This window comes from Hipposideros armiger, unplaced genomic scaffold (genome assembly GCF_001890085.2).
Source record: "Hipposideros armiger isolate ML-2016 unplaced genomic scaffold, ASM189008v1 scaffold_380, whole genome shotgun sequence".
Taxonomy (NCBI): domain Eukaryota; kingdom Metazoa; phylum Chordata; class Mammalia; order Chiroptera; family Hipposideridae; genus Hipposideros; species Hipposideros armiger.
The window spans coordinates 70,741-92,140 of record NW_017731730.1 but is presented as its reverse complement, the minus strand read 5'-3'; the positions used below and the strand labels follow the sequence as shown (position 1 = coordinate 92,140).

The window sequence follows — 21,400 nt, the reverse complement described above, 5'->3', positions numbered from 1 at the left end:
ATTTTCTTTATTTGTAATATCTTTGTATGGTTTTGGTATCAGGATAATACTGGCTTTGTAGAAAAAGTTTGGAAGCATTACTTCCTCTTCAATTTTTTGAAACAGCTTAAGAATAGGTATTAATTCTTTGAATGGTTGGTGGAATTCACCTGTGTCCTGGACTTTTATTTGTTGGGAGTTTCTGATTAAAGCTTCAATTTCATTGCTAGTAATCAATTTGTTTAGATTTTGTATCTCTTCCTGGTTCAGTCTTTGAAGGTTATATATATTTCTAAAAATTTTCCCATTTCTTTCTAGACTGTCAGATCTGTTGGCATATAATTGTTCATAGTATTTTTTAATGATTCTTTGTATTTCTGCAGTGTCAGTTGTTACAATAATTTCTCTTTCATTTATGATTTTATTGTATTGGGCCTCTTTTTTTTCTTGATGAGTTTGGCCAAAGATTTGTCAATTTTATCTTTTCAATGATCCAGCTCTTTGTTTTATTGATTTTTTTCCTACTGTTTTTTTCAATTTCTATTTATTTCTGCTTTGATCTTAATTAACTATTTCCTTCCTTCTACCCTGTTTCTCCAAAAATAAGACCTGGCCAGACAATAAGCCATAGAATGATTTTAGGTGCCAAAATATGGCACCTTGGCATACTGAATATTTTAAGCAGAAGGAGTTTGTGGAAAAGGCACCCTTCTCCCTGAAACAGATCATACAACCCTCATGTGAGGGGTGCGTGCCCTCCATGCCCTGGAGGAATCATGCTAGGGCTTATTCTCTGGCTAGGTCTTATTTTCGGGGAAACACGGCACTCTCTTTGGCCTTTGTTTGTTCTTCTTTAACTGATTCCTTTAGGTGTAGAGTTAGATAGTTTATTTAGGATTTTTGTTTCTAGAGGTAGACATCAATAGCTAGAAATTTCCCTCTTAGAACTGTTTTTTGCTGCATCTTATACATTTTGGAAAGTGGTGCTTCCATTTTCATTTGTTGCAGGACAGTTTTGATTTCCTCTTTGGTCCACTGGCTTTTTAGTTGCATGTTGTTGAATCTCTGTGTATTTGTATTTTTTCCAGTTTTCTTCCTGTACTTAATTTCTAGTTTCATGCCATTGTGGCCAGAAAAACATGCTTGATATTATTTGAATCTTCTTGAACTTACTAAGGCTTGTTTTGTGGCCTAATCTGTAACCTATTCTGGAAAGTTCCATGTGCACTTGTAAAATGTGTATTCTGCACTTTTTGGATGAAATTTTCTATAAATGTCTATTACGTCGATCTGGTCTAATGTGATAGCTAAGGCCATTATTTCTGTATTAATTTTCTGTCTAGATGATCTATCCACTGATGTGAGTGAGGTATGAAAACACCCTATTATTGTACTACACAGCTTTTTAAATGTTTTCTTTTTTTAAAAAAAAAGCTTTATAAAAAATGTATTTTACAAAGAGCTTTTAATTGAGAAAATACTCAAGATAAAGATATAAAAGGAATAAAAAAAGGAACAGACAAAATTATATATATAGTTTTGTTTTAAATATTTTTAAGCACATAAAAGAAACTGCAAAGGAATATTCCAAAATGTTATCAGTGATAGACTACAGTGACTGCCTCCTGGTAGGGAATTAGGAATTTTTCCTGGTTTTGATTTTCCAATTTGATTAAAGATTTTGTTAGTTTTAAAATACTACCTGTAATTAAAGCCCTACCCACAATGTGCTGAAACTAGTAATACAAAGAACCATGTAAACACTCAGATTATGATTAATTCTGCAAAAGAATGGAGAATGGCTTCAATGAAATGATACAGCACAGCTACCACTGCATTTATCCAAAAGAGAAGAGTGTTGCCTTTTACATACCTGTGAATCTGTCCATTTTTATGCAGGTATTCCAACCCTTCCAACACTTCTTTGAGTATTGTAGCAATGGTAGGTTCATCTAGGACTCCACTTTTGTGTTCCCCCTTGGCCACAATGTGCTTAATAATATCCAGAACAGAACCTGAAAACAGAAAACAGTTTCCGTAAATTTTTAATTTATTCAATATAACTCAGAGACATTCTGAAATCAAAATACATGTAAACCTTTTGATAAATTTAATTGTGTGGGAAACAAAGAAAAAAATGGCAAATATAAGGAAATACAGAAGTTTAAAATTAATAATTTATTCTGAATTCCAATCTAAAACAGAAAAGTAGCCTGCTAATATCCAAACAGTAGTGTTATGCCAGCATCATCTTCACACTTCTAATGAGAATGTGGAAAAGGTAGTAGAGAATTTTTAACCACCTCTGAAGAATCCCTAAGTTAAACCATGTCCATCAATTAACACTTTAGTATAAGATAGCACAAACCAATTTAGGTATCCCACACCAGATTAGAGTATGCAAAACTGAATAAAGATAGGAAAACACAATTAAAATGCATGTCAAATTACAGAATACTCATGTATGCAAACTAACTTAAGGGCTAAAATTATGTTTCAAGTTAACAGAAATAGGTAAGGCAAAGAAAAATATGAAAAGAATAAAAATTGCAGTTCTTTTTAAATAACAGCCCAGATATATTATCAATCTCATTCTTCCCAGGATGGGAAATAATGCTCCTACTAAAAATTACGGGGAGAGAGAATAAAGACACCTGTATAGTAATTAAATCATAAAATGCTGACTACCATAACTGATGATTATAATTTTACAAAGTTGGCTAAAGATTTATAAGATTTCTAGCAGTACAATGGCCCATAAAGACAAAGAATCACAACCATCTCCAATATTAGAAACTGTATCGAGAAGTCTGGAGCATAACATGAAGTGCACTGAAAAGAAGGATGCCCATTTCTTGACACAAGATTTCAATGATCAAGACTAAAATTAAAACAAATACATGCTTCTGTTGAAAACTGGCCCTGGTGGGTGCTTTGTATTTCTCACACTTAAGAAGAAAAAATGTATTCCCAAATAGATGAAAAGAAGTGGTCTAGATGGAATCCTCAAAAACATGGGAGGATTGAACCCATGTTTACTTTAGCTCCCGCTTGAAATCCACTAACTTGATAATAAGGGCATAAACCCAGAATGAAGAATAAAACAAGAAAGAAGATAACAGAAGAGAGACAACAATAATTTTTTGGAAGAAAGAAAGCAGAAAAAAGAACTGACTAAGCAGAGCGGAGAAACTTCAATGCCTGCAGAGAAGGTATGCCAGTTAGGAAAAAGTGATCTCTATCTAACCTAGAGCCCCAGAAAAGCTCAGAACATAAGGACCACATAAGGGGTACCGAGGGGGAACTGATGGAAAGGGTTGAAAACAGGAAAACTTGTTGAAAATTCACATGAGGGAGAATAATATTTCTAGAACCTTTCTCCCCGCTCTGGAAGCAGGCCACTACATTTTCTATACCTCCAGCAGGAGACAGGCAGCTTGTTCTCTGTAGACAAAGAACCAGGGAGGCCCCAGATACGAGGTAACTTTTCCTAATACATTACCTCACTTCCTCTCTTTATTGCTGGGATTCACAAGACTGATCCACAAAGGGGGAAGCCTAAGGAAGAACTTTTTGTTCTGCTTAGTTTAACCAATCACACATTAATCCCTAAAGCAAAGTGACTCCATCAACAGGCCACATAATTTGTTCTGAGAAATCGAGCCACATAAGAACTTCTTAGTAAGATGACATCTGTATAAACGCCAACTGAGTTACATGTTTGTAATGTAAAGAATACATAAAATTAGGATGCAAAGGGATAAATTCCTACTAGGAGTTAAAAATTAACACAATTTATTCATTCAACAATTTAGCCATATTATATGCAAGAGCTAGAGCTGGGTGTCACAGAATACAAGATATATATGGCATGACTGCTGACTTTCAAGGAACTTCAGTCTGGTGTTTCAAAGAAATTGATCAACAAAGACCCTAGGCACATAAAAGTTATTAGATCTGTATTTTTTAAGGATTTGAAGCAGGAACTCACTTTCAAAATCTTAGAAGATTTTTATTAATTTCACATAAGGCAATGCACATCCCCAGTCTACGTCCAGAAGAGATATTCTGAACAAGGCTTTATGAGATGCCCTCTCTTCCCTGTGACAGCAACGTCTTTTTAGTTTCGGTCTCCCATAGTATAATTTTTATAGGTGGAGGGACGGATGATCATGTCACTAAGATCTTCATCCTTAACTGAAAAATACTGGTCCGGGAAGGCCCCCCTTCCTTTCCATATGATTTCCTGAGCGTCTTACCCTACAGGTACTACTACTGCTTTTCCTTTCAAAAGCTCTTCATTACTTTGATTTCTAAAAATATTACATTGCGGTTTGGTGCTAATAAACAGTAGAAATAACTATGTAGATAAAAAGTACTTTTAATATCTGAAGTTTAACTTCTTATATTAATAAATCTCATTATTCAATATCAAAGTTTTAATTAGCAAAAGATAAGAATATTATAGTTACAAGGAAACATTATAAAATAATTATAATATTGACACACTTAAACTTATTTTAACCATGACATCCATCTGGTTATTAGGGTTTAATAATGACAGTTACAATTCATATTACGATCCAATTAGTTTATTAAATTCTACATTAGTACAATGTTGCTAAATAAAAAATAAATACTGTTTACACCTGAAACTAATAAAAAAAATAAAATATAAAAAAATTAAAAATAAATAAATACTGCTTTTGTTTTAAATATGTTGGCGAAAAGTTGATGTACCAAAAGGCAGCCTATACATATTTCTGTTAACTCTGGTTATATATATATTTTAATTATTCAAAGGGAGACCCTGCTCATCAATGGTCCTCTCCTGTCACTCTCTCTCTGCTCCATCTGTCATCCTCCGTTAGTTACCAAGACACATCACACTCCTCCATCCTGCCTCCAGGCAATTCTCTGTAGTATTCCCTCTATCTGGATCCCTTCTTCCATCTTTCCCCTGATACCACCTCCGCCTCCCATTCCACTTGGCTAATTATTACCTGTTCTTCAGATCTCAGCTGAACATCACCTCCTGAGGGACGTCTGTGTTAACCCTACCACATCCATCCTCCCTCGATAAGGTTAGGTTCTCCTGGTACTTGTTCCCATGGCATCTAATACTTCTTCATGACACTCTACACCCTTATAATTATTTAATTGTAACTTTTCCTTATTATCTATGAGGTCCGCAAGAGCAAGGAACGGAGAATTTGATTCACCAATGTATTGGTAATCAATAAGTATTTGATAAACGGCATTTTAATTGCGCTATCTTGACAGTTTTCTCCTATTTAAAATAAATTTAAATTTGTGCTTAGTTCTACCTTTTGTTTTCTAAATATTGCATAATGCATCTCTTCAGTTTAAATGTGTATTCAACCTATAACTGCAAAAACAAGATTTCATTTTTCTAAAAAAAGATGCAAAATTTTTAATATTTAAAAATATTTTAAAATTTTAGATATAAGATTATGCTGACTCATAAACATATAAATAATTATAAAAAGAATTACTAACTGAAACATGTTTAAAAATTATCCTCCAGGAAATATGCTGAGTGCTAGGCTAAAAAAATTAGGCACTTTCCCAGGAAACCTAAGACCAGAAGGGACAGAGAGGTACATTTAAAAGACATTCCACCCAGATACATGTTCTGTCCCTTCTGCAATCAGGATATATACTCACTGAGATCAGAATAGGGATTCTTTAAAAACAAAAAAGGTCATTCTGCTTAAGAGTAGCAGAAAGGAAGGGCTGGAATACAAGTATGGGTGAGAAAACTAGGCAGACAATTTATTCCTATTCATAAGAGGACTTTTTAGCAAAACATGAAAAACTTTGTATTATACATTTTTGTAAATTACAATACAGAAAATTAATGTATAGGTGATCAATAACAAAAGATACAGTATTACCTAATATTCCCATATCTGTCCATACTGAAAGAACCATGCTTGACCACCATCTTGAAAGGTGGTTGGTGTTAGCAAGGCTTCCAACCAGCATATGAACAGGGCCTTTAACAAAGCAATCCAGTTTCTCCAGTGTGTCACTAATGGGATTGAAACAAAAAGGTGATTCTGGCTACACTGAAAAGCATCAAATAACAAGGGATTATTATTATTAATGACTAAAATTTCTTGTGCACCTACACAGTGATGGATGCTTTACAAATATCATCTCATTTACTCTTCCCCAAAACCCTGAAATGCAGAAAGGTATCCCCACTTAACAAACAAGTAAACAGGTTCAAAGAGTTGAAATAGTTTGCCCAGTGGCATATTGCTAAGTAGGACAGTTAGAATTTAATTCTAAAGCCTGTGTTCTTTCCTTTACAGCTTGTCTGGGCACGTAAGGTGTTTGATGAGGTATGGTATTAAAATTACAAATAAACATGGATTCTCTTTTCTGTAACCCTATATTCTAAAATGGAAAATCATGCTCCCACACAAAATACATATGCAAACAAAAACCAAGAGGCATAATGATAGGAAAGTGGGTGGCTCCATCACTCACTAGTCCTCTCAATCTTGCCACGATTCAAATCCATGCCTTAGCAAAGTGTCTAATTTACTGCATTGCTTGGGCCTTCAGGTAATCATAACAAAATATTCAATGTAACTGTTTGCAATCAGCAATACTTACATTTGATCTAAGAACTAAAACAAAAATAACTGCATGTTTACTGCAGGATAAAGCACATAATTAATTATGTTAATGTTGGGGACCAAGATTTTCTGTGTAACAGGAAACAAATTCAAGTGTAATTTGAAAGTGTCAAAGGTCTGAAGCATTAATGTCCAATCATGATTTATTTTTAATATACTGTATTTCCAAGATCTTTCAACTAGAAGCAGTGACAAAGCAGTAGCTATGAGCATCCCAAGCATCCAGGATATGCTTTCTAAATACCATTCCCCACGAAAAAGACCAAAGCTCCTTGGAATATTGGCTGATTTTGGGTCTGGGAAAAGCAACAGAAACGTGAGCCCAGGAAATCTTGAACCAAAAAACAAGGAAGTTTTCAAAGATTGATGGATTCATATCAAATGGGTACAAAAGTAAGCTTGAAGGGACTCCTCAAACTGACAAAATTTTGGACAACCTGAACATCGAAAGAATACAACATAATTGACTGAAAGACACTGAATATATAAAAATCCTTGAGTCTATAGGATAGTCAAAAAAATGAAAGCCTTACTCACTGGGGGGTTGGGGAACCCTCTTGTGCCATCACTGGAGGTGATTATCAAACTAACTCTTTAAAAATTGGTTCTTCAATAAAAGAACCAATTATTTATCCTCCCTTTTCAGTAGGAAATACAATACAGATTAATCAATGAGCCCCAGTATTTCCTTTTCTCAGAAGAATGCCAGTTTATAAATGTAAAAGAAAGGATGCAATAAAAAAAAAATCACCATTCTGCAGTCCCTGACTAAGTAATTGATTCAAACAAAGATTGTTAATGGATGCTAAAATCATTAGACAAAAGACTTATAGGGAACTGGATACTCACAGTGCCAAAATATCATCTCACAGATTCCCTGCTAGCTTCAAAGGGAAGTTAACTTTTCCATGGAGAGGCCTGGCTATCATAATCCTAAACATCAAAATTAACCCCACCATTAAAGTACTACCAGATAGCAAATACTGCCTGACGTGATGCAATATGAAGTACACAGCATCACCTACAGAATAACCTGTCCAAAAATATTTAACTTAAATCTAATCAAGCCTTTAGGTCTACTTTTCAATTTGCAAGAAACAGAGGAACATAAATCAAGTTAAGTATGAACTTAACTTGGAAGAAATAAGCAGATAAATCCAGAATGTGAGGCATTCTACAAGATAGTTACCATCAGATCCTTCAGACCAGTCCCTAGCACAAGTTTATGTCATGGAAAAGAGACTGAAGGGGGAGGGAACCATCCTAGATTAAGAGAAATTTAAGAGGCATGACAACCAAAAGCAATGTGTGAAACCTGTGTCAGCTCATACAATAGCACTGTTAGCAGATACTGTATTCTCAGTTATCTCCTCAAATACAAATGTCCATGAAAGCCAAACCAGGAGAGAAAAGAACATTTTTATTAACTTTTCAATCCATATAAGTTAACATTTCATTGTACTTTACTCACCTCCACTTAGCAGCTTCATGACTAGCCACAGTTCATCTTTTACCACAAAAGATGTGTAGTAAGAGACAATATTAGGATGATGGCACTGACTCATGGCTTGAATTTCTTTCTACAAAGAAGAGAAAACATAACTTATTACATGCAAGCCTAAAATAACACTACAAGTTAGTGAATTACAGACTGGGAATCCCAAGATTATGTCACAACCTTTCTGGGCTCTCTGTGGCCCTAACCTCTTCAAGAATGGTTGAAACCCAAAATCCTTTGGTTCCCCTCAGTCCGTCCTGACTCTACTCCTTCCAATCGCTGCACCAGTAACAGGCACTGTTTCACACCCTGGCACAGCCTCACAGACACCTCCACTGGGACACGTATTTTTACTTCAAGGTGCCCTTGCAAAACCATCTTGGGAAATCTGGTTTTACAGTCAGAGAGGATAATTACTAATAAACAAAGGATGGCTTTTTTTGTGTGGTTTTGTTTTTTTGTTTGTTTGGGTTTTTTTTGAAATATTGTTTCATCCCATTTTTGTGAAATGATGAACAATTCTCACTCTATACTTCAAAAATATACTGAAACAGGGCAAGGTCATAAACTAAATCCAAATAGAAACCTGAGCTAAAACTCTAAGCTTAAACAATTTCAGTTAATGGATTGAAATCAGATTTGGTATGTTAATGCCTTATAAAGCCCTGTGTGAACAGGGCCTTGCTCACCTCTTTAGTCTCATTCTGACTCCCTCACTGATCCTACACTCCAACAAACCCCAGTCCAATGATCCAGCCATCGTAACTTCAACTGAGCCATGTTTCTTCTAACATGGACATTTAACCCTGTTGGTCCCTCTGCCTCAAATACACTGCCCTCATTATTTTTGCCTAGCTAAAAATGCCAATTCATCCTTCTGAACTCAGTCAAAATATAAATATCATTTCTTCCCAGCTCCCCAAGTTGCATTAGGTGTCCCATCTCTTAGCTTCCAAGCTCTCTGTAGTATATGTCCTTACATAGTGGCACACACGTACTAGATAGTACATTGGGTGCTTATTTGTCTGTGAGCTCAAATGAGAGCCAGACTGACAGCTCCAAGAAGGCAACTTAAAAGTGGATTCCTAAACATTGTAGAACTTGTCATACTATACTGTAATTGCCTATTTGTTTTTCTACATCCCTCACAAAACTGTAAGCTCCATGACAGCTGAGACTCTGTTTCTGGCACTTACCATTGTGCCGGGCACACAGTACACCTTCAATAAATGTGTGTTGAATGAATAAAATCCTACAGTACTTTATACAACTTTTTACTTATTCATGTATTTGCTCTATGCCCTTGGTATTTGTTCAGTAAAATCAATCACGTAATAAAAGTTACCCATAATCCCTGATTCATAATCTCTGGCTCAATAAACACCAGTTTTCCTTTCCTCATTTTCTCTAATTGAATGTAAATTCCTTTATGGCAAAGACCTTGACTATGCATTATTGCAACCCCCAAAGTCACCAGCACAGTCATCTGTACTAAAAGCTAAGTAAATAGGAAGGAAAAGGAAGAAGGAACTAAATAAAGTATACACCTGCCTGTTGACAGTTGTACAGGATTCAAGGAGATACGATATGCACATATGGGAGGGAATACATAGGACGGCACATACATGCCAAATGAGTAGTCAAGATAGTAAAGGCTACACAAACCCATAGGCAAGAACAGTTAAGCAGGCAAGAAGTCTTCACAGAGGAGGTGGGAACTAGATTTAGTTCTGCTGGATGTGGAGATATTACAGGGGTACTAGGTGAAAAGCATATAAAATTACAAAAAAAAAGATGAAATATGCAAGTGAGATTTCCCAACACAATGAGTAAACCTGTCTAGGGTAAATAGTTTATGCTTTCAGCAGATATTTACCAAGTGCCTATTGTGCGCCAGGCACTGTGTTAGGTGCTTGGCCACAATGGTGAGACTTACAGCCTCATGAAGAAGTTAGACAAATACTAATTTATAACACAGATCGATAAGCAGTTTGATAGGGGAAGTACCAGACACTACATGACTTCATCCACGAGGTAAATTATCCAAAAATAAGAGTGATAACCAGGGAAGGTTTTCAATAAGAAGCTGAATTACACTGACACTGAAGTAGGAAAGTAGGTTTTGACCGTTCAATTACCTGAGACCATATCAAAAAGGACCTTTAACTGTGGTCAAGGATTTAGGTTTCATCCAAACAGCAATGGAAAGGCATCAAAGGTTTAACTATGTTTTTTCATAAAACTTATTCTGGCTGTAATGTAGAAAATAAATGAGAAAAGGCAAGACCAGAGGCGAAGACTCTGTTTAAGGCTGTTGCCATGACTTGGGTGAGAGATGCCACTGCCTGAAAAATGAAAAGTAGGTAATTTTTCAGTTTTTATAACTCTACTATGGTTATGTTACTATAAGGAGGTACTGGGTGGACAACATATGGGAACTTTATTGCTTTTGCAACTAACTCTTCTCTTTGAGCTAGTTTAAAACTAGCTCAAAAAAGTTTTAAAAAGTGGCAATATGAATGAAAAGAAAGGGAGTTGTGAGATAATACTAAATTGGTATAAACAATAGGACTTGGTGACTTATTGGACAGGAGAGGTGAGAGAAATCACACACATATAATATAAAGTCCAAGGTCTTAAATGTTAAGGGTTTTGAGCTTTATCCTAAAAAAGGGGCACCACAAAGGGTTTCCTGATAGGAAACTATCAGACAACCACAGAATTCAAAGATTGAAACAGTCTTAAACATTCCTTTTCTTCTCTTCTATTCCTTTAAAGGGGGAGGAGGAGCCTTCCTTTATCTTAACTCCCACTGGAGTTATCCCTTTCCTTTCAAAAAAAAAATGTATGTATTAATGCTTTGCAAGAATGGTGTATTCATTCTGACTCAAATTTCCCAGCAGCTTCCTCAACACTTGTAAGTGAATCCCAGTCCTACTAATGAAAGTGTTTTCTTCGAAGTCCTCTCTTATCTGCTAATGGCAGGTCTTTTGTTTGGACTTTTCAGTTCCCCACCTGAAGTTTTTTGAAGTGTTTTAGTGATGACTTTTCATTTCTTCATGAAACTCACTCATCTTGATTTCTACTATTTACTCCCTGGTTTTCTAATTACTCCAGTGTAGGTAGTTTTCCTCCATTTCACACAATTCAGTCAGTCCTCAAGTAATGTTAATTTATTTATTCATTCATTCATTCATTCATTCATTCATGTAAAGTGAACAAAATTAAGCCCCTGCCCTCACAAAGTGCTTGTTCTAGTACTAATACTTTTTCCATCTATAAAACGTCTAGGAAATCTGTGCCTTCCTTTCTGTTATCACGGTCATTTCCTGAATTTAGAGTCTCAATACCTATTTTGTGTAGTACAGTGTTCCTCAAACTATGGGTTGTAACTCATATGAGTCATGAAATAAATTTAGTGGATCATGTTAAAAACAAAAAAAGGAAATATAAAAATCAGAGTGCATTCCACATAATATAATTAAGAACTGTTTTATGAATATGTTGTTTCAGTTATATTAATATTTATAAATATATACATGAATATGCTCTTTGTTCCTGATTCTAAACCCCTGACTGGCAAGGGCTCCATCCCGGCCTGTTCAAAGTCTCCCTAGCCCTAGTGGCTCAAGACACAAACATCTCCACAAAGGCCTCCAACTTCGTAACTGGGAGCTCTCCTCCCCCTCTTACTTCCACAGTACTTGATACCTTTCCTAGGCATTTGTCGGGCTGTGCCTTGTACAGGAAAGCACCCAGTCTTCAACTATACTGTGAGCCTCTTGGTAGCAGAAAAAACATTTTAAGCCTCTTAATGTTCTCCTCAGATGTTTGTGCAATGAATCTAGTCCTAGCATCTAGAAAAGAGAAAAAAAAATCTCAAAATACTGTGCTATGTGCCTTTCTTAGAGAAAAGCCTGTAATATCTCTGGAGAAAATACCTGTAGTAAGATCTGACAGCTGATTTTCCCATCATACTTAGCAAAGGTTGTCAGACAAGAAAACATTTTGACAAGAGAAAGGAGCAATATACTGCCTCCTCAGAAATAACTGTCACACATGACACACACCTGTAGTTGGTTTATAGCAGCACTCCCTGGAGAGCCCAGAGCACACTTTTGCATTATAATAAAGATAACTTTGAAAATCAATTTTAAAATCACCACATCAGAAGTTTAGTGTGTTGATCTACTAGGTTGTTTAAGGTAAACTGAAGGGGTTCATAGCTCTCAGAGACGGAGCTCTTGGCACTCAGATCTCAGGTCCTAACACCAAGAACACCACCAATAAATCAGGCACTATTTATGCTCCTGATGCTTCTTCAGGGTTTAGTGGGATCTTATCTGCTTGCTCCCCTCAAAAAGCCAATTATCTTGAACTTTCTTTATTAAAAGTCACTTCCCCCGACCCTTACTTCTTTGCCAAATATATAGATACTACATTTGCAACATAAAGCTTATAGGAACATATGGCCAAAATTTATGAAGCTCTAATTGTTTTTCTTTTACTAAGTTATACCAAATTTGCATTCCTCTAACAGTAAGGCCCTAGTGTAATAACACAAACATTTCTTTCAAGAATGTCAAATATTTGGGACGTTCTTTCTACTTTTGAACTAAGATTATAATCATTTTGTTAGTATAATATGAAGTAGAAAATAATAGACTTTAGTCAGAGAGACCTGATTTTTAATGCAGACTCTGACACTTATCATGTAATTTACTTTTTTCATCTATAAAATGGGGCTACTCCTTATTTCACAGAGATATTTATGAGGTTAAAAAATATTTAAGTGGGGCCGGCCGAGTGGCATGTTGGTTAGCAGTTGGCTTGGGAGTGCGAGCTCTGAGCAGCAGGGCCACCAGTTCAGATCCCATATGAGGGCCAGTGACGCTGCGCCCTCTACAGCTAAGATGGTGAACAATAGTTCGACCTGGAGCTGGGCTGCCATGAGTCCCCAGCAATGGCGTAGGCTGCAGCGGGGCTGCCGTGGGCTGCCATGAGCTACCATGAGTGGCTGGCAACCAGCGTGAGCTGCCAAGAGCCTCTATGAGTGGCCGTCCAGAGTCTGGCGACCTATTTGCCTCAGCCGGGAAGAGCACAATGATCATAATACCAACATGGGCCAGTGAAGCGACGTCCTCCACAACTAGACTGAAGAACAAAAGGACAGCAACTTGTCTGTTCCCCTTCCCCAATTCCCCAACGCTGTTCCCATCCCTCAATTCCCCAATAAAAAAAATCTTAAAAATAAATAAATAAATAAATAAATAAATAAATAAAATAAAATAACTCTTCAGGAGTGAAAGACAAGGAAAAAAATATATTTAAGTGCCTAGCACTGAAAAGACGTCTGCTCTTATCTTCATGTGAATTAAGTTATTTAAACCTTGCACCTCAGTTTCTTTAGTCACGAAGTAATAGATAATAAAACGTCCATCTTTACATTATCCTTACATATTATGTAAAATAACTGGCAAACAATAGGAATTCCTGTTGGGTTTCTCAAATTCCAGTCTTAATGAGGATGTTAAAAATATTATTTTTCTTTAATAGAATTAGTTTACAATTTAGACTTGTTTGATGGTCACTGCAGTTCAAATGTCCGTATGGTGCTCTGAGGTACTGCTGGCATCTGTAAAGCCAAGGTCAATCACCAAGTAGGACTGCAATCAGCATCTCCTCCAAAGTGTGTGTTCTCCCACCAAAGAGTTCAAGATGCCTCCAGCAACCCACGTCTTCAGCTTCTGCTCCTGCACCACCAACTCCTGAAGGAACACGTTTGTCTCATCTGCTACGAGTTCAATATATAATTCTAGTATCTGTTTTCCTTTTATTCCAATTAGTTCCTAAAACTCAGAACAGACTACAATAGCAATTGAATCCACTCTGGGACAATGGAAAAACTTCTGGACTGTCAGACTATCCTGACCTAATTTCTGCTCTGTCGATCACTAGTTGTATATAATCTTAATAAAATAATATTAGTTCATATTTGCATGGAAGTTTAGTTTTCAAGTACTGTGTCATCTGATCTTCCAGAAAAACCTCATGAAGCACATAAAGCAGAAGTAATATCCGTTTTAAGCCAAAGAAACTGAGCATTTAAAAAGTTAAATGATTTAGGGCCGGCCAAGTGGCTCAGTTGGTTAAGAGCTCGCTCAAGAGTTTGAGCTCTGAGCAACAGCGGTTCGAGTCCTGGCCCGAGCTGAGCAGCCGCTGAGCTGCCAACAGGTAGCAGGATGGCTCAGCTAAAAAAACAAAAAAACAAAAAAAAAGTTAAATGATTTAATAAATGATCTTATTTCCCTTGGTAAGTACCTACTACATACTTAAAACTACTCGGGGTGTCATGGTACAGAAAAGAAGTACAAAACAATCTGTGTGTGACTAGATTTTAATGCCACAGAACATCTCTTGCTGTTAGTCCTCGGGACTCCCTCTCTTCTTCTTCCCCTGGCCTTTGCAGAAGCCAGTGCTGCCGGAGGTCATTCTCCCATTTTGCACCAGTGGTCAGAATGCAGACTGGCACATGTTCCTGGGAAGCCAAAAGCCTTTTAAAGGATATTCCATTTGACCCAGGAATCACAATTACATAATACTATTTTAAGGACAGAGAAGTTAGCAAGCATTGTTTATAACAATAAAAAGAGAAAACAAGGGCCACCTGAGTGGCTCAGTTGGTTAAGAGCTCGCTCAAGAGTTTGAGCTCTGAGCAACAGCGGTTCGATTCCCGGCCGGAGCTGAGCAGCCACTGAGCTGCCAACAGGTAGCAGGATGGCTCAGCTTAAAAAAAAAAAAAAAAGAGAGCGAAAACAAGGTAATCGTCCAATACCAGAGAATAGTGCAAATAAAGTGTGGTCTACCTATTCAATGGAACACTACACACTTATTGAAAATTATATTAATTCATATTTATAGACACAAAAAGAAGTCTATGATAAAGTTTTCAATAAAAACAAGTATATGATTACATTATTATAAATTCACAAAGATGTACAAATGTGCAGTCAGAAAGATTATATAGCAAGTGTTAATCTCAGAATGAGAGGATTATAATCTTTTTCCCCCTCTACTTACCTGGATTTTTATAAATTTTATAATAAACATTACTATTAACAAAAAAAAAATCACAAACCTTTAAAAAAAAACAACTTCCAGTTATTTCCCACTATAACATGAATATACATGAATATACTTCTCCACTTAAGAAATATGAGATGTGCATACCAGGAGTTCATCCATGCTAGTTTGACATTTCTCAAGGTTTATTCGTTTGATTGCCACCTTCTCCTTTTTAGGGGCACAATATGCTGCTTGGACCACAGCCGTTGCTCCACTCCCTAAAGATAAATACGTAAATGAGTAAATAAGTAGATGGACAGATAAAAACATGACATTTCTAATTCCCATACAATTTTAAAAAGAGAAGTTAATTCTTATCTTGTTCCTACCTTCAACAATTGATGCAGATAACACTCTAAAAAGCAGGATGTCAATAAAAATGAAAGCCTCAACCATTTCACAGAATTGTCAATAAACACAACGTCTCTCAAAAAAATCAAAATTGCTAGGGTTCCAGTTCCAGAATATGATAGTGTGGGCTCACATTCCCCTGCTCCTTTCCTCTAAATACAACTAAATACCCTGGAAATAATTTAAAAAACAATCATAAAATGACTCTGAGAGGTAGAAGGAAGGTAAACTGGCTAAGTCCTCCCAGTGTCACCAGGTTTTCCTGTTATCTCCCATACATTCCTGAGTGGGCCTCAGAGTTGCCTGCAACCTGGAACCACCATCAGGGACAGGGAGACAAATAAACAAACAAATGAGAAAGCACTGCTTTCTGGCCAAGGGATTGTGAAAGGGGAGCTCAGCAGAGGTCTAGAGGGGAGACAGGTTCCCCAATCCCTATCCAAGGCAGTGGGGAACCCAGTGCACCAGCAAGGTCTCCACCCCACACCCAGAAGCAGTAAGCCAGATTCACTACAGGGGCAACTAGGTCCCTGTCTCCACCCCACCCGCCAGCAGCAGCAGAGCTGGGGACCCACACCACCCCCACCAGTCAGCCCAGGAAACACCTGTACAGATCAAACTCCTGTGGAGCCAGAAGAATAAAGCAGAAGAAATGAAGCAGAAGGCACCAGCACTGCAAGAGCTCTGAAAGCTAAATTACCATAGGAATTACACAGCTCACCAAAGTAGGCCAGGGCCTACACACTAAACCTAAATACAGTAACTGCCTACTAAAATAGAAGATTTAAATAGGATCAAGAGTCCTAACATGAGTATCCTAAATGTCTAGGATACAATAAAAAATAATAGTAACTACATGTCATATACCAAGAATCAGGATGCCAACACAACACCAAAATGAATCACATACTGGAGGATTTTAAAGCAACCATTATAAAAATGCTTTTTTTACAATTAAGTAACAAACAATTAACAAACAATTAAGAATTTCCTTAAAACAATAAAGTAACTTAAAATCTTAGCAAAGAAATAAAAATTAAGTACCAAATGAAAATTATACAACTGAAACATACTATTTCCAAAATAAAAAATTTGCTGGACTTAAGGACAAGATCAATAGCTTACTCAATCTAAACAACAGAGAGAAAATAGACTGAAAAAAGAAGAACCTCAAGGAACAATGAGATAAAATATCTACAGTCCCATGTGGTAGGTAAAATAACGCCCCCTCCCCCACCCAAAGATGTCCATGTCCTAATCCTTGAAACCTTATATGCAAGAAGACTTTGCACATGTTATTAAATTGAATAAAGGATGGGAAGATAGTCCTGGATTATCTGGGTGGGTCCAATGTAATTACAAGGGTCTTTATAAAAGGGAGGCAGAAGGGTCAGAGGAGATGAGATAATGAATGAAAGCAGAGGTCAGAGTGATAAGAGCCCTAAGCCAAGGAGCAAGTACTGGTTGATCTACGCAGTAACAGATGAACCTTGAAAACATTATGCTATCCGAAAAAAACAATTCCAAACACAGTCTATTAAATGACTCTATTTATATGAAATGTCCAGGACAGGCAGATCTATAGAGACAGAATATATTAATAGCTTAGCGGTTGCCAGGGGCTGGGAGAAGAGGAGAATGGGAATTTCTGCTTGATGGGCACAGGCTTTCTTTCTGGGGTGAGGAAAATACACTGGAATTAGACAGTGGTGATGGCTGCAAAACACTGTGAATATACTAAAAACCAGTGAATTGTACCCTTTTAAAATGGTAAATTTTATTTTATGTGGCTTTTATCTCAATTTAAGAAAAGATAAAGGAATACTACAAACTACTTTAGCTCAAATTCAACAATTTAGGGGGAAAAAATGAAGCAATTCTTTGAAAGCAACTAACTACCAAAACTCAACCAAGATGAAGTAGATAACCTGAATAATCCTGTAACTATTTAAAAAAAAATCAAATTTGTAATGTAAAAGTTCTCAAAAACATCACCAGACACAGGTGGTTTCAATGGAGAATTTCACCAAGAAGAATTAATGGCCATTTTACACAGTTTACAGAAATGAAAGAAGCAGACTTCCCAACTTATTTTATGAAGCCAATATTACCAAGACCAAAACCAAAGTCATTACAAGAATACTACAGACCAATATCTCTCATGAATTTAGCTGCAAAATCCTTAACAAAATGTTAGCAAATTGAATCCAGCAATAGATAGTAGATAATACGCCACAACCAGGTGGTATGTATTCTAGGTATGCAAGGCTGGTGAAGTATTTATTTAAAACTCAAAATCAATATCAACAGGCTAAGGAATAAAAATCATATAATCACATCAATTGACAAAGAAAAACTTTTTAAAAATCTAACACCATTCATGATAAAAAGGTCTCAGCACACACACACACCAGAACAGAGAACCCAGAAATAGATTCACAGCAATGGGCCCCATTGATTTTTGACAAAAGTACAAAATTAGCTCAGTAGAGATGGTATAACCTATCAGAATGGGTAAAATAAATAAGACCCAGCAATCCCTCTCTTGGGTATCTACCCAAAAAATCTGAAAACATTTATCCATGAAGATATATGTACTCTGATGTTCATTGCAGCTTTATTTACAGTAGCCAAGATGTGGAAATAACCAAAATGTCCTTAGACAGATGATTGGATAAAGAAGTTGTGGTATATATACACAATGGAATACTACTCAGCCATAAGAAAAGATGAAATAGTGCCATTTGCAACAACATGGATGGATCTTGAGATTATAATACTAAGCAAAATAAGTCAGACAGAAAACGTCGAGAACCATATGATTTCACTGATAAAACTAAAAACAACAAAAGGACAAGAAAAACAAATGAAGAAACAAAACTCATAGACACAGACAATAGTTTAGTGGTTACCAGAGGGTAAAGGAAATCAAATATATGGTGATGGAAAGAGAACTGACTCTAGGTGGTGAACACACAGTGTGATATACAGATGATGTATTACAGAACTGTACACCTGAAATCTATGTAATTTTGCTAACAATTGTCACCCCAATAAACTTTAATTTAAAAAAATTAAACGATAACACCAAATACTGGTGGAAATATAAAACTTGGTACAGTCACTCTGGAAAATAGTTTGGCTATTTCTTTTAAAACTAAAAATGGACTTGTACAATTTGGCATTTTTATGCTTGGAGATTTATCCCAGAGAAATAAAAATAATATATTAGCACAGGAACTTGTATTATAAATATTCATAGCAGCTTTATTTGTAATAGCCCCAAACTGGAAATTACCCAAATATCTTTCAACAGATGAATGCTTAAACGAACTCTGGTATATCCACATGGAGGAATACTACTTAGCAATAAAAATAAACCATTGATATGCACAATTACTTGAGGAACCTCAAAGGCATTATGCCCAATCTCAAAAAGTTACATATTTCATGAGCTCATTTATGTAACACGCTTGAAATAGCAAAAATCATAGACGTGGAGAACAGATTAGTGGTTGCCAGGGGTTAGGGACGTGGGGAAAAGGGTTAGGTACAGCTTAAAGGGACTATAAAGAAACTTATGGTGGGATACAGTTCTGTATGTTGAGTTTAGTGGTAGCAACACAAAATTACACATGTAACAAAACTGCACAGAACTAGACACATTCACACAAGTGGGTACAGTACACGTACAACTAGTAACATCTGAGTAAATTCTGTGGATTGTTTAAAAAAAATGCCTAGGCCTCAATTCATCCCCTACCATTAATAAAATAATCTTCAAACACCATTTGTGCAATGTCACTCCTCAGATCACCAAGCCACAGCAGCTATTTGATACTGTGCTACTTGAAAACTGAAAATGTTAACTTATTTTCCATACTCCAGATGCAATTTATTTGCCTCTGTGCATGCCATTCACCCTGATTTCTACACATTAATTCATACCTCCTTCTCCTTTCAAAGCCCAACTTAAAACTCGCCTAACTTTAGGAAGCACCACGGAAAACACACTTTGATTCAAACTTAAGCTCCACTGCTATTAACAGGGTAATGTGCCTGGACTATGTGCCTGGACATAATAATGTTCAATGTCACTATTATTTGTTTATTCACACATTATCTTACTGTTAGATATTTAAGCTGTTAAAAAAACTGCCACATTTCCTCAAGTACTTGGCATAGTGTAGGTTTACTATGCTTCTAAAGTACTTCAATCTTTACCAAAATACATGCGGACAAATTATCCCCACCAACTTCCCATCTGTACCCATTCCATTAAAACTGTAGTTTTTTTCCAACGTTTTAATCACTGGTATGACCACCAGACTAAATGTTCGTCTGTACAAATACTCAGCCTTGGGTAGAGATGAATTGTAAAAACCAAAAAAAGTAAAAAATGTGCAATCATTAAATTCTTCCCCCTTTCCTCTCCATTCTCTCATCCATCTTCTTCCCAAATACACATACAACGCATTCACTTTGGAGAACGCTTACTTTAATAAGACCCTATATCAGCCTGTGAAAGAACTAACTAGATCAACTAAAAGAAGTATATGGCAGTTTAACATCTAGGGCTTTAGGCAGAACACTAGTACTTACCATTAAGTTTCCTCCCTCTCCCATCCCTTCCTCTCCTAATTCCTTCTGTGTGTAAACTCAGAAGAAAACTTACCAATTCTCTCTCTTGCCTTCAGTGAGAGGCCATTGCCCTACTCTGTGAAACACCACACAGCATGGACGCTAATCAGGCAGGCCACATACCCGTATGGGAAGATGACAGGCATTCTCAAGTCACAGAACACGTAATGTGTCCTCCACAGGGTACCTTTGGTCCTGGATAACAGACATCTTCTAATGTGTAGACATCGTCCCTAATTCCGTATCATTTTATTTTTCACAAATATACTATCTAGCGGTATTGTTCTTAACCAGTATTAATTCTCAAACCAGTGACTCTACACCCAGGTAAGTCAACATTATTTATCTAATACACATAAAACCTCAAATACCAGCTTTAAACATATTAATGGCACATCCTACAGAAACCAAAACCATGCTGGGGTTAAAAATATAGATAAGGGGGCCGGCCGAGTGGCTCAGTTGGTTAAGAGCTCGCTCAAGAGTGCCAGCTGAGCAACAGCAGTTTGATGCCTGGCCCAAGCTGAGCTGCTGCTGAGCTGCCAACAGGTGGCAGGATGGCTCAACTAAAAAGCAAAAAAGTATATATAGATAAGGAATATCTGATTTTAAGTTTAGTTTTTATTAATTCCTAGTCACCATTAAACACAGAATTAATTTCACTAATAATGAAAGACTAAACCTCGGTATTATCAATCATAATTGTTTAAGTACTAACATACCTTTTTTTCATGCAAAGATTCACTCACTTAATAAACAAATCTCCCTAGGAGCAAGATATTCATTTCTGCTGTAATTTAACAAATGGCCAAAAGACAAGTTGCTAACGTCTCCCACACCTGATGATAAAATGAGACTTGTAGGCTGTAGTTCTTCAACAATCACTTTCACTGATTGTCATATCATCTTCCCAAAACGAATGCCAAAATATTGTTCAGCAATGAAACTATTTTAAGGTACTAACATAAAGGGTTATGCAGTAAAAACTCACTACTTTCAATACCACTAATTCAAAATAGCTAATGATGTTCTGTCAATTAAAAAAATTTTTCGGGCCGGCCGAGTGGCGAGATGGTTAAGAACTCACTTGGGATGCCAGAGGGCCCCGGTTCGGATCCCACATATGAGGGCCAGT

General features: G+C 36.5%; 1 protein-coding gene across 1 annotated transcript in view; it reads right to left on the bottom strand.

Moving 5' to 3' along the window:
* Nucleotides 1-21,400, bottom strand: part of OXSR1 (oxidative stress responsive kinase 1) — a 92,032-nt gene that overhangs the window by 59,582 nt on the left and 11,050 nt on the right. Inside the window, 3 exon segments of the mRNA XM_019662722.1 lie at nt 1,853-1,994; nt 8,122-8,230; nt 15,379-15,491. Of these exon segments, the coding sequence (XP_019518267.1) occupies nt 1,853-1,994; nt 8,122-8,230; nt 15,379-15,491 (364 nt within the window).